Genomic DNA, 12,932 nt, shown 5'->3' on the forward strand with positions numbered 1-12,932 from the left:
GGTTTGTTATGAACTTGGGGGGGGGGGGGGGGGGTTGCTGTGAACTGTGCTTTAAAGAGTGAGTAGACTGATGTTTAGCCGTTTGCTTTCTCCCCATTATTAATAAGTGGATTCCTCCTCTGGACTCAATGGACTGATTAAGGAAGAGGAAGGTCCCAAGGACAAATTGCACTTGGGACGGCAACTGCACTAAATGGGCACCTACCTGATTGTAGAAACGGGGTTCTGGGCCTACCAGAATGCCCGGTCTATTGGGAGGTGAATTTTAAGGGAGGAGTGAGTACCCTCAACTCAAGTGAGCAACAGGAACTCTCCCGAGCAAAGTCGAGTGAAGTGCATCTACATATCCCAAGGCTCGACTAACTGCTCTCCTTCCTACACAAGGGGCAGGGATCTGCCCACTCGTGTCCACAAGTGGAAAGTGTCAGCACCCCCAAATCCTACTGTACCCACATATAAGTGACATCTGCAGCCATAAGGGCTATTGCAGTGGTGTATAGTTGAGTACAGTATGTTTTTCATGGCTTTTGAAGGGCTCACCATACAATATAAAGGGGTAATGGTGAGATGTGTACCTAGGACCTTTTATGTGAAGTCCACTGTTGTACCCCCACTGCTCTGCTGGGATGCTTGTGCGACCAGTCTACTACAAAATCTGGCTCCTCCTACATCCTAATGGCTTGATTTTCTATGTTTTTCACTTGGACATTTTTATTTGAATATGAACCATAAGGACAGGGCCGGTCTTAGGCCGAGGCGACTGAGGCGGCCGCATAGGGCCTTGCGCTTAAGGGGGCCCCGCGCGGCGCGCCTCATTCAGCCTGAGCCTCCAGTCCTCCACTCCATCCCCGATTCCCCAGCGCTTTAAATTTACCTCGCTCTACCTCCAACGTCTGCGCAGCATCAGTGAAAACGCTGCCTGTCTGACGTCTCTCCACCAGCCTTCCCTTCGCTTGTTCATTCCCTCGGTGTCCCGCCCTCGAGGAAATGACGTCAGAAGAAGGCGGGGCACTGAGGGAACGAACAAGCGAAGGGAAGGCTGGTGGAGAGACGTCAGACAGGCAGCGCTTTCACTGACACTGCGCAGACGTCGGCGGCGGAGCAAGGTAAATTTAAATAGTTGAACAAGAAGAGAAAAGAGGGCGGGCAGATGGACATGGGAGCGGGAGGGATGGGGAGAGAGGAGCATTGACAAGGATGGACATGGATGGGACAGGGCCCAGGGAGAGAGGATTAATTGCTGGATATGGATAGATGGTGGAGGGAAGGGGAGAGAGGAACAAGGATGGACAAGGATGGGAGAGCAGGGCCCAGGGAGAGAGTATTAATTGCTGGACATGGAGGGGAGGGAGGAGAATTGCTGGATATGGATAGATGGAGGAGGGAAGGGGAGAGAGGAGCATCGATGGACATAGATGGGAGGGCAGGGCCCAGGGAGAGAGGAGAAATTGCTGGACATGGAGGAGAGGGCAGGGGAGAGAGGAGAAATGTTGGGCAGGAATGGAGGGAAGGAAAGACAAAGGAAGGAGATGCATATGGATGGAGGGGAAGGGAGAGAGGAGAAATGCTGGACATGGATGTAGGGGAAGGGAGGAAAGTAGATGCACATGGATGGAGGGGAGTGAGGAGAAATGCTGGATATGGATGGAGGGCGAATTGCTGAATTTAAGGGCTGGATAGGAACACTTTGAAGGCAGATGCTGAAACTGGAGAAAGGATAGGGACAGGGCTACAGATGGTAGACAGGACACATAAGGATACAGGAGGATGGTGGACATGATGAGAGAAAAAATATCAACTGGAAAGAAGACACTGCATAAAACAGAAGACACTGGGACCAACGCGAATAGAAAAACCAAATGATCAGACAACAAAGGTAGAAAAAAAGTATTTTATTCAGAAGTTATTAATTGGAATATGTCAGCTTTTGGAAATGTGCATCTGTGATATTTTGCATGTAAGTTTCAATTTTTCTAGTATTGCTGCATGCTGAGTCTGACTTCTTGAGGTAACTTTCCGATTCAGTATTTTGCCTTCATATCTGTTGTGTCATGTGTTTTTCATGCGTGATCAAGATACAGTATCCTGCTAGCGTGTAGCATTTGCAGCCCTTTTTGTTTTGTTTTGTTTTCACGAGGTAGTGTATTGGTGTTTTAGAGCCTGGTGTAATTACAGTGCTGCCTTTCCACGCATAAGGTTGTAGCTCATCCTGTCCTTGGAATTAGTGCTGTTATGGTTTGGTAAGGTTATGAGTGTGTTTTTGCACAAGTTTGTGTATAGTGTTTTGCAGTGGAGAGATTGTGTGTCCGCACCTCTGACCCCCCGAGGTTATGAGAATTAGAACTACTAATTGTAGTGGACTTGAACTGAATAATTTCTGGGGAGGAGGGGGTTTCAAGATAGCATTGTGCTTATTATTTCAATTAGTTTTTCTGTACAAGTTTAGCTTCTTTTGTCTTTATTTGAAATTTCATAAATAAAATTTCTAAAAATTGAATAATCTTATCAATGGGGTGGAGCTGGGGTGGGGGCGGGGCTAGGGCAGCGGCAGGGCTAGGATGGGGCCCCACCAAATTGGTCTGCACAGGGCCCCACACTTGCTAAGACCAGCCCTGCATAAGGATAAATGTTTTGAGCATAAAACATCTAGAAAATAGCCATTTTCAGACAAAAAAGTTAGACTTTTTCTGTTTTGAAAATGGCTATATTCCTCACTTGGACGTTTTGAGCAAAACATCTAAAGTTGGACTTAGACGTCATATCGAAAATGTCCGTCCATATAAGCTATAGCTATATTTACAGAACAGTGTTTAGGGGGAACTTTCACGCATGTATCTGCACACGTATACGTGTATATGCCATTCTAATTATTTACACATATAATTAGCATAGAAATAGAAACAAATATTTTACAGTGACGGGAAAATGGTAGAACTAGAGGACATGAATTGAAGTTGTGGAGTAGACTTAGGAGTAATGTCAGAAAATTCTTTTACTTGGAGAAGGTAGTTGATGAATGCCTTCTCGAGGGAGGTATTGGAGAAAAAAACTGTGGCGGAAGTCAAAAAGGCATGGGATGACCACAGAGGATCTCTAATTAGAAAATGAATGGTCTAAAAAACAAAACTTAAAAGGTTGCACATGTGTTCGCATGTCAAGTGGTGCTTAGATGGCGACTCTGGGTGCATCAACTAAGGCCATTGCTGGGCTTGCTTGTATGGTCTGGGCCCCGCATATAGCAATCCAGTTTAGGATGGGCTGCAGAGAGCTTGGAAGGAAACTCCAGTAATTTGGAATGTGAGGACAGTGCCAGGCAGTCTTTTACGATCTTTGTCCCAGAAACACCAAAGAAAGACCATGATCAAATATAATCTTGAATTGATAATGAATGTGACTTTTGGGCAGCCTGGATGGACCATTTTCCCACCTATTTGCAGGCTCAATGTGGCTTACATAGTACCGTAACGGCGTTAGGCAGTTCCGGCATGAATACAAGGTGATATTGTGGTAAAATGAGGTTCATGTATGGTTGGTACATTAGGGGAGCTTAGAGAGGAAGAGAAAGAGTTAGGATATGTCCATTACGGTCTTTGGTTACGTTATGTCGCAGGTAACCAGGTTTTTTATGTTGGGTCGGTGGGGTATGCCTTTCTGAACAGGTTTGTTTTTAGTGCTTTCTGGAAATTAAGGTGGTCGGGCGTAGTTTTTACTACTTTTGACAGTGCGTTCCATAGTTGTGTGCTTAAGTAGGAAAAGCTGGATGCATAAGTAGATTTGTATTTGAGTCCTTTGCAGCTTGGGTAGTGGAGGTTAAGTTAGGTATGATCGTGCTGATTTTGTAGTGTTTCTGGTTGGCAGATCGATGAGGTCTGTCATGTATCCCGGGGCTTCGCCGTAAATAATTTTGTGAACTGGCGGCTGAGGGGAGACATGATAGAGGCCTAGTGGTTAGGGTGGTGGACTTTGGTCCTGGGGAACTGAGGAACTGAGTTGGATTCCCACTTCAGGCACAGGCAGCTCCTTGTGACTCTGGGCAAGTCACTTAATCCTCCATTGCCCCATGTAAGCCTCATTGAGCCTGCCATGAGTGGGGAAAAGTGCGGGGTACAAATGTAACAAAAAAAAAAATAGAGGTATATAAAATAATGAGTGTAGTGGAACAGGTTGATGTGAAGCGTCTTTCACACTTTCCAAAAATACTAGGACTAGGGGGCATGCGATGAAACTACAGTGTGGTAAATTGAAAACAAATTGGAGAAACTTTTTCTTCACCCAACGCATAATTAAACTCTGGAATTCGTTTCCAGAGAACATGGTGAAGGCGGTTAGCTTAGCAGAGTTTAAAAAGGGGTTAGACGGTTTCCTAAAGGACAAGTCCATAAACCACTACTAAATGGACTTCGGAAAAATCCACAATTCCAGGAATAACATGTATAGAATGTTTGTACGTTTGGAAAGCTTGCCAGGTGCCCTTGGCCTGGATTGGCCGCTGTCGTGGACAGGATGCTGGGCTCGATGGACCCTTGGTCTTTTCCCAGTGTGGCATTACTTATGTACTTATGTGGATTTTGAATGCAATACACTCTTTGATTGGAAGCCAGTGCAATTTTTCTCGGAAGGGTTTGGAGCTATCAAAACGCATTTTTCCAAATATGAGCCTAGCTGCTGTGTTTTGGGCGGTCTGAAGTTTCTTTATGATTTGTTCTTTGCATCCTGCGTAAATTCCATTGCAGTAGTCTGCGTGGCTTAGTACCATTGATTGTATGAAGTTGCGAAATATTTCCCTCGGGAAGAATGGTTTCACGCGTTTGAGTTTCCACATTGAGAAAAACATTTTCTTTATGGTGGATTTCGCTTGGGTCTCTAATGAGAGGTTCCAGTCGATTGTTACTCCGAGAATTTTCAGGCTGTCTGAGATAGGGAGGGTGTAACCTGGGGTATTAATGTAGCGCTATATAAATGCTATTAGTAGTAGTGGGTTTGTATGTATTGTGTTGAGATGAGATGATGAGACAATGTGTTTTTTCTACGTTGAGTTTTAGTTGGAATGCATTTGCCCATGAGTTCATGATGTTTAAGCTGAGCTTGATTTCATTAGTGATTTCTGCCAGGTCATGTTTGTAGGGGATGTATATTGTAATGTCATCAGCGTAGATGAATGGCGATTATTAGGGATTCCCTCATGGAAACAGAACTCAGGAATGTATGAGGAAAGAGTGGCAGGCTCCCTCTGGTTCTTGACCAAGCCAGAGCTGAGTCCAAATGACATTAGATACAGATGGGGCATTTAGCTCTTCACTCAAGTCCCATGTCTTCAGCTGCTCTGTTCATCCATCTATCTGAACTTCTGTTCTATGTCTGCTCTCTTCCCCTTATTTCTTGCTCCTTCATTGTATCTGTCTCTCTGCTTTGTATCCCGACCCCATCTCTCCTGCCCATTCCCTCCATCTCTCTTAACTTGTTCTCGTCCCCATTCCACCTCTCCTGATTTATTCCCTCCATCTGTTCTCTTCCCCCATTCCACCTCTCCTGCCTGATTCTATCTGATTCAGTTTCTGTTCCATTCCCCCATATCATCTTTCCTGTTCAACTTCCTCCTTTTAACTCAAAATCTTTTCTATTCTCTCCGGCTCAATTCCTTCCAGCTAACTGAAGGTCTTCTCTATTACTAGTAAAAAAAGGCCCGTTTCTGACACAAATGAAACGGGCGCTAGCAAGGTTTTCCTCGGAGTGTGTATGTTTGAGAGAGTGTGTGTGAGAGTGACTCTGTGAGAGAGAGAGAGAGAGAGAGTGAATGTGCGAGTGTGTGTGTGTGACAGAGAGTGAGACTGAGTGCGAGTGTGTCTGTGAGAGAGAGAGTGTGTGAGAATGAGAGTGTGTGCCAGGGGCCCCCCCTCCCTCCCTCCGACGTCCAGGGTCATACCCTCCCTCCCTCCCTCTGAGTTTCAGGGTCCCCCTCCCTTCCTCCCTCCCAGTTTCAGGGTCCCCCCCTCCCTCCCAGTTCCAGGATCATCGTCCCTCCCTTCCAGTTCCAGGCCCCCACCCTACGAATTTTAAAAGTCATCTTCACTTACCTCGTCGTGTCGTGTCTCATCACTCATTAACCGGGAGGGCGGCTAATTCACGAGGCAGGCAGGCTTGAGCCACTGCGGTAAGTCGGGAGGGCAGTTGTTGAGCGCATTAGTGGCGTCAGGCAGGCTCAAGCCACTTTTATTTTTTCTTTTGCTGTCAAGCTGTATGGTGGTTCAAATATGCGTGAGCCAGTTTTGGGGGGGAGGTGGATCAGCTATGAGGCATGCATGTGTTTTTTTTTTTCTTTTTTCACGGGTTCTGATGTTGACATCATAATGGCTACGGTGACATCAGCCTGTGCTAAGGAGCCTAGCACACCAACTCCGAAGAAGTCACGAACACAGGCAGCAAGACCCATAGAACGTTGGAGGTGAGAATTATTATATAGGATCCCATTTCATCGTCCCTGCCTGACTTCCTCCGTCTAACTGAACTTCTGTTCTTTTCCCCCATCCCATCTCTCCTGCCTGTTTCCCTCCATCTAATTCCAGCAGACAGACAAGCTTGAAGAAGTAACTGGTATACCCTGGTTTAGAATGTTGTCAGGAAGCTGAATATGGATTGGGATTGCCACTGACCAAGGGACCAGGGAAAAATAATGTCCTGATTAGAATAGCGTCAAGCTAAAGGCAAAGAGGGTAGCTATAAGCTTGCTGCAATAGCTATGTATAGATTAGGGGTGGGCAATGATTAAAAATTGTAATCAAAATGAATCATGGTACAAAAAAATTTTAATCACATGATTAATCGCACTTCTGGGCTGGATGGCTTTGTATTAGTAAATTTATACTGCGCAGACTGTATGGAAATGTTTTAAACCTGCTGAATATAATGAAAAGTTACAGACACATGCTTCCCTCCCTCCCACCCATTCTTTCTCCTCTCCTGCTGCATTCTTCCCTTGTACCTAACCCAAGTGTCTCCCCTTCTGCTGCTACATCTGTTACCCCTGGCACACAAGACACCCATTTTTCTCCTCTCCTGCTGCTGCTACTGATTGTCCTCCACTCCCCCAGCACACAGGTCTGGCATCTCTCCGCTTCCCCTCCCCCCCCCCCCCCCCCCCCCCCATTTATCTGGCTCTTCATGGGATCTCCAGCAGTGATTGCCACCTGCAACTGATGTTGATGCCTTCCCTCTGCTGCGTTATGCCAAGGTGGAATCGGATAGGCAGGGGAGACAAAGCAATATTGGACAATGGAGGCAAGTTAAATATTTTAGTCAGGATAAAAAATTTAATTCTAGTTAAAATGTTAAAAAATTAATTGAATTAATAGTGTACTAAGGGGTCCTTTTATAATGCTGCAGGAAAAAGGACCCTGTGGTAGCAGTGGGCGTCATTTTTCCCATGCGCCAGGGCCCTTTTTACCACAGTGGGTAAAATGCCCCGTGTGGCCATGTGGCAGGGTGCACTTACAGTGTGGCGATGCCCCAATTACCACCACGTTAGCGCCATGCTATAGAAAAAAAGAATTTTCCGGAGTGCCGGAAACGGTGCGTGCTCCAGACAGAACTACCACCGGCGCCACGTTGGGCCGGCAGTAGTTCTGGATTAGCGAGCAATAAGCCCACGTTGGTCTTACCACCACTTTATAAAGACTCCCTAAATCCCACCCCTAGTATAGATTAGATCAGATTCTTGAAATCCGCCTTTCTCTAGTACCTGTATGTAACACGTAAACCACTTTGGTTGTACAGTACAACCAAAGTGGTTTATGTGTTACATACAGGTACTAGTAGTCTCTAGTAGGATAGAAGGTCAGACCAGCTGGGTTTAGGGGTCTTTATTTGGTTGCAAGTTGCTCATATAAAACCCATGGTGTCCTGTCTCATCCATGGAAAGGAAAATTGGTAGTAAATTCCTTACCCACAGAGCTAGACTAGATCCAGCCCATGACACATAAGCATAAGTACATAAGCACCGCCATACTGGGAAAAGACCAAGGGTCCATCAAGCCCAGCATCCTGTCTCCGACAGCAGCCAATCCAGGCTTCAAGAACCTGGCAACCACCCTCCCCTCCCAAAAAAAGAATAATGTTCAATGGTCTTTTCCCTCAGGAATCTGTCCAAACCCCCTTTAAATTCCGTAAGGCCAGCTGCTGTCACTACATTCTCCGGCAAGGAGTTCCAGAGTCTAACTACACGCTGAGTAAAGAAAAACTTTCTCCTATTTGTTTTAAATCTACCATATTCTAGCTTCATCTTGTGTCCCCTGGTTTTCTTTGAAAGTGTAAACAAATGCTTCACGCTCTACACCTACATGCTGAAGTCACTTTATAAAATCACCCCATGCATATACATGCTTCACTTCCCCTAGGAGTGCCTCCACTCAGTGTGACTAAACTAAGAGAGGGCAACTATCAATCCATTCTTCTTACCTGTGTCAAATTCTCTTCATCGAGAGAGAAGACATTTCTACAACAAAACCCAAGATGTAACTTTTGGGTGCCATGAAAATGAAGAAATAGGGAGTAAGGGCCAGGACAAGGACTTCTCCTAATCTAAAAAGAGCTTCTGTATTGTGTGCACTGTAGAAGAAGCCTTAAACATGACTGTAGCACGCCTTCCATCACTGAGCCTAGGCAAGTCACTATTTCCCCAGGATTCAGGACTCAGCTAAAAACAAGGTAACACAGAGGGGCATAATCGAACAGAAACGCCTATCTCCATGGGCGTTTATCTCCGAGAACGGGTCCGTGAAGGGGCGGGGCGGATCGTATTTTTTAAAAGAAAAAGACGCCCATGTTTTATTCGTCAAGGTGTGAGCTGGGCGTTTTTGCTTTTCAGCGATAATGGAAAATGAAATCGCCCAGCTCAAAAACGAATAAATCCAAGACATTTATTCGTGGGAGGGGCCAGGATTCATAGTGCACTGGTCCCCCTCACATGCCAGGACACCAACCGGGCACCCTAGGGGGCACTTTTACAAAACCAAAAAAACAGGTAAAAGAGCTCCCAGGTGCATAGCACCCTTCCCTTGGGTGTTGAGCCCCCCAAATCCCCCTCAAAACCCACTGCCCACAAGTCTACACCATTACTATAGCCCTAAGAGGTGAAGGGGGGCACCTACATGTGGGTACAGTGGGTTTGGGGGGGTTGGACGACTAGTAGCATTAAGCAGCACAATTGTAACAGGTAGGGGGGGGATGGGCCTGGGTCCACCTGCCTGACGTCCACTGCACCCCCTAACAACTGCTCCAGGGACCTGCATACTGCTGCTTGGGAGGAGGGTATGACATTTGAGGGTGAAAGTAAAAAGTTGTGAAACATCATTTGTTGTGGTGGGAGGGGGTTAGTGACCACTGGGGGAGTCAGGGGAGGTCATCCCCGACTCCCTCTGGGGGTCATCTGGTCATTTAGGGCACTTTTGGGGGCCTTATTCGTGAAAAAACAGGGTCCAGGAAAAGTGTCCTAAATTCTAGCTCAAAACTGTTCCATTATCGGCGAAGGGCGCCCATCTCTGTTCGCCCGATAACCACGCCCCAGTTCCGCCTTCACCACGCCTCCGACACGCCCCCGTCAACTTTGTCCGCACCCGCGACGGAGTGCAGTTGAAAGCGTCCAAAGTTCGGCTTTCGATTATACCGCTTTATTTGTTTTTGTGAGAAGAACGCCCATCTCCCGATTTAGGTCGGAACTTGGGCGTTATTCTCGTTCGATTATAAGCTGGACAGTAACATAGTAGATGACGGCAGAAAAAGACCTGCACGGTCCATCCAGTCTGCCCAACAAGATAACTCATATGTGCTACTTTTTGTGTATACCCTACTTTGATTTGTACCTGTGCTCTTCAGGGCGCAGACCGTATAAGTCTGCCCAGCACTATCCCCGCTTCCCAACCACCAGTCCCGTCTCCCAACCACCGGCTATGGCACAGACCGTATAAGTCTGCCCAGCACTATCCCTGCCTCCCACCATCGGCTCTGGCACAGACCATATAAGTCTGCCCAGCACTATCCCCGCCTCCCAACCACCAGCCCCTCCCCCTCCCCACCAGCTCTGGCACAGACCATATAAGTCTGCCCAGCACTATCCCTGCCTGCCAACCACCAGCCCCGCCTCCCACCACCGGCTCTGGCACAGACCGTATAAGTCTGCCCAGCACTATCCCTGCCTCCCACCACCGGCTCTGCCACAGACCGTATGCCCAGCACTATCCCTGCCTTCTAACCACCAGTCCCGCTTCCCACCACCGGCTCTGGCACAGACCGTATAAGTCTGCCCAGCACTATCCCCCCTCCTAACCACCAGCCCCACCTCCCAACCACCGGCTCTGGCACAGACCGTATAAGTCTGCCCAGCACTAATCCCGCCTCCCAACCACCAGCCCCGCCTCCCACCACCGGCTCTGGCACAGACCGTATGTCTGCCCAGCACTATCCCTGCCTCCCAACCACCAGCCCCGCCTCCCGATCTTGACTAAGCTCCTGAGGATCCATTCCTTCTGCACAGGATTCCTTTATGCTTATCCCACGCATGTTTGAATTCCATTACCATTTTCATTTCCACCACTTCCCGCGGGAGGGCATTCCAAGCATCCACTACTCTTTCTGTGAAAAAATACTTCCTGACATTTTTCTTGATTCTGCCCCCCTTCAATCTCATTTCATGTCCTCTCGTTCTACCATCTTCCCATCTCCGGAAAAGGTTTGTTTGTGGATTAATACCAAGGTAGATGCCCTAATTTAATATACATGAGTCTCCAGTACTAATCTTGCAGTTTGCTCGTGAAAAGCTGTACCACCAGGCTAGACAGTAAACCAGGCAGTGCCTTATGAGTTACCTGTCTCCACCAGGCCTTGAAATGAAGACACTAGATATCACACACACAGGGCAGACGTGGCCCAATCTTACCTTTTCAAATTGTCCTTCAACTCCCATTCTTTCAGTTGGCTGAGGATGGCCTGGAGACTTTCCTCAGCTGTCTCCTCGGTACCTACTGCAGTGGCTTCCTCCATTCTCTCAGGCACTTGATGTGCTCTGTATTCAACTCTGTCCATTTCCTCCCCCTCTCCTTCCCTCTCCATCATCTCTTCTGCCTTCTCTTCTACCTCTTCTTCCTGAGACTGCTTCTCAGTATCATCCTCCTTCTCGGGCTCCTCCTCTTCTGTCTCCTCTACATCTTCCTCCTGCTTCTCCTCTTCCTCACATTCTTCTTCTCCTTCTTCTTCTTCCTCACTCTCCTCACTCTCCTTTCCTGGATCCTCCTCCTCTTCCTTTTTCTTCTGCTTCTCCCCCTTACCATCTTCTTCTTCCTCCTGGGTGGTGGGCACAAGAGAGACAGAGCCCTTGAGGGAGGTAGCAAAGCTGCTGAGTGGCAGTCTGGCAGGTTCATTACTCCAGAATTGGCTAAAGTAGGGCAGAGGCTCTGACAGGCCTTGAACCATTGAGCTGTGGAACCGGACATCATTCAAAAGGCTCCTGGAGAAGGTAAATTAATAAAACAATTAATACAGGGGCATTCTTACCACATTTCAATCCAAATATATATATATATATAAAAACTTATGTTTAAATGGTTTTTATTGATGATCAAACATTTGAAACAGCTTTATGAAAGGCAAACATTCTGTAATCATAATGACACATCACATGCATTTATGTACATCTTAACTGCATCATCAATTTTTACAACATTTTCTCCCCTTCTACCCCCCCCCCCCCCCCCCCTTAATATAACCTCTATACCGTGAGCTTCTTATGTCATGGTCTCTATTCCTTCCAAAATTCTGTCACCAAACTTTACTGACTTGTACAAGGAGTATATGTCTACCGGGTTCCCCTTACGTTAGGGTTTGCTAAAGTTTAGTACAGCACTTCTTGCTTTATGAGAAATATTTTGCAGATAAGGGTTCCATATATTAATAAAATTCTTTCGTCTCTTTGGGTTACCCTGGGCCGCCCTGGCCTCCCAGAGCATTAACTCATGGAGCCTATTCCTCCAGAGCCAAACGGATGGTGGTTCCTCCTGCATCCAATGCCTGAGTATGCATTTTTTCCCCACTGCATATGCCTTACAGAAAAGTAACTCCAAAGTTTTATCTGAGACCCCATACGCATTGCTTTTGTTCAAAAGTACTCCTCTCCAGGAGGGGAACAGCCCTTGCCCTGATATTTTTTCAAGGTATTTCTGTACTGCTTTCCAAAATAATTTTATTCTGTCACATCTCCAAAATGCATGTAGAAAGGTATTCCTCTCTCTGTGACATTTAGGGCATTGGGCATCAGATATCCAACCAGCCCTTGCTGCCTGTGATTGTGTGATGTATCCCCGATGGATAATCCTATATTGACTCCGCTCCACCCACTTGTTTGGGGACATCTTTGATCAATTTAGCAAAATTTATTCCCTTCAACTCATATCCCAAATCTTTACTCCACGAGGAGGCCTGAGCGACATTAAAGCTCTATATAAGCTCGATATCGATACCTGTCCATATGCATCCCCCCTCAAAAATTCACGCAGCCTATGGCCTAACCTCATGTCCAGAGCTGCCTGGTCTAGACTGAACCAATAATATATATATATAAACTTACTAGAACTGCAAAGTGTTCCACCCTTGGTATATATATATATATATATACACCAAGCAACAGGGTGGAACAATTTGCAGTTCTATTAAGTTTATTTGCAAAGGATGAAGTTAATGGCACTACCTATGTACATCTATGTTTATTATGTGTAAGTACATAAGTATTGCCACACTGGGACAGACCAAAGGTCCATCAAGCCCAGCATCCTGTTTCCAACAGTGGCAAATCCAGGTCACAAATATCTGGCAAGATCCCGAAAAAGTTCAATACATTTTATGCTGCTTGTCCCAGAAATAAGCAGTGGATTTTCCCCAAGTCAACTTAA

At 46.6% G+C, this 12,932-nt stretch overlaps 1 protein-coding gene across 1 annotated transcript in view; it reads right to left on the reverse strand.

The window, feature by feature from the left end:
• LOC115459632 (cilia- and flagella-associated protein 65-like) overlaps nt 1-12,932 on the reverse strand; it is a 221,962-nt gene that overhangs the window by 25,349 nt on the left and 183,681 nt on the right. The window contains exon 31 of the mRNA XM_030189437.1: nt 10,928-11,494. Coding sequence (XP_030045297.1) covers nt 10,928-11,494 — 567 coding nt within the window. The remainder of the gene's footprint in view (nt 1-10,927; nt 11,495-12,932) is intronic.

Source organism: Microcaecilia unicolor, unplaced genomic scaffold, assembly GCF_901765095.1.
Source record: "Microcaecilia unicolor unplaced genomic scaffold, aMicUni1.1, whole genome shotgun sequence".
Taxonomy (NCBI): Eukaryota; Metazoa; Chordata; class Amphibia; order Gymnophiona; family Siphonopidae; genus Microcaecilia; species Microcaecilia unicolor.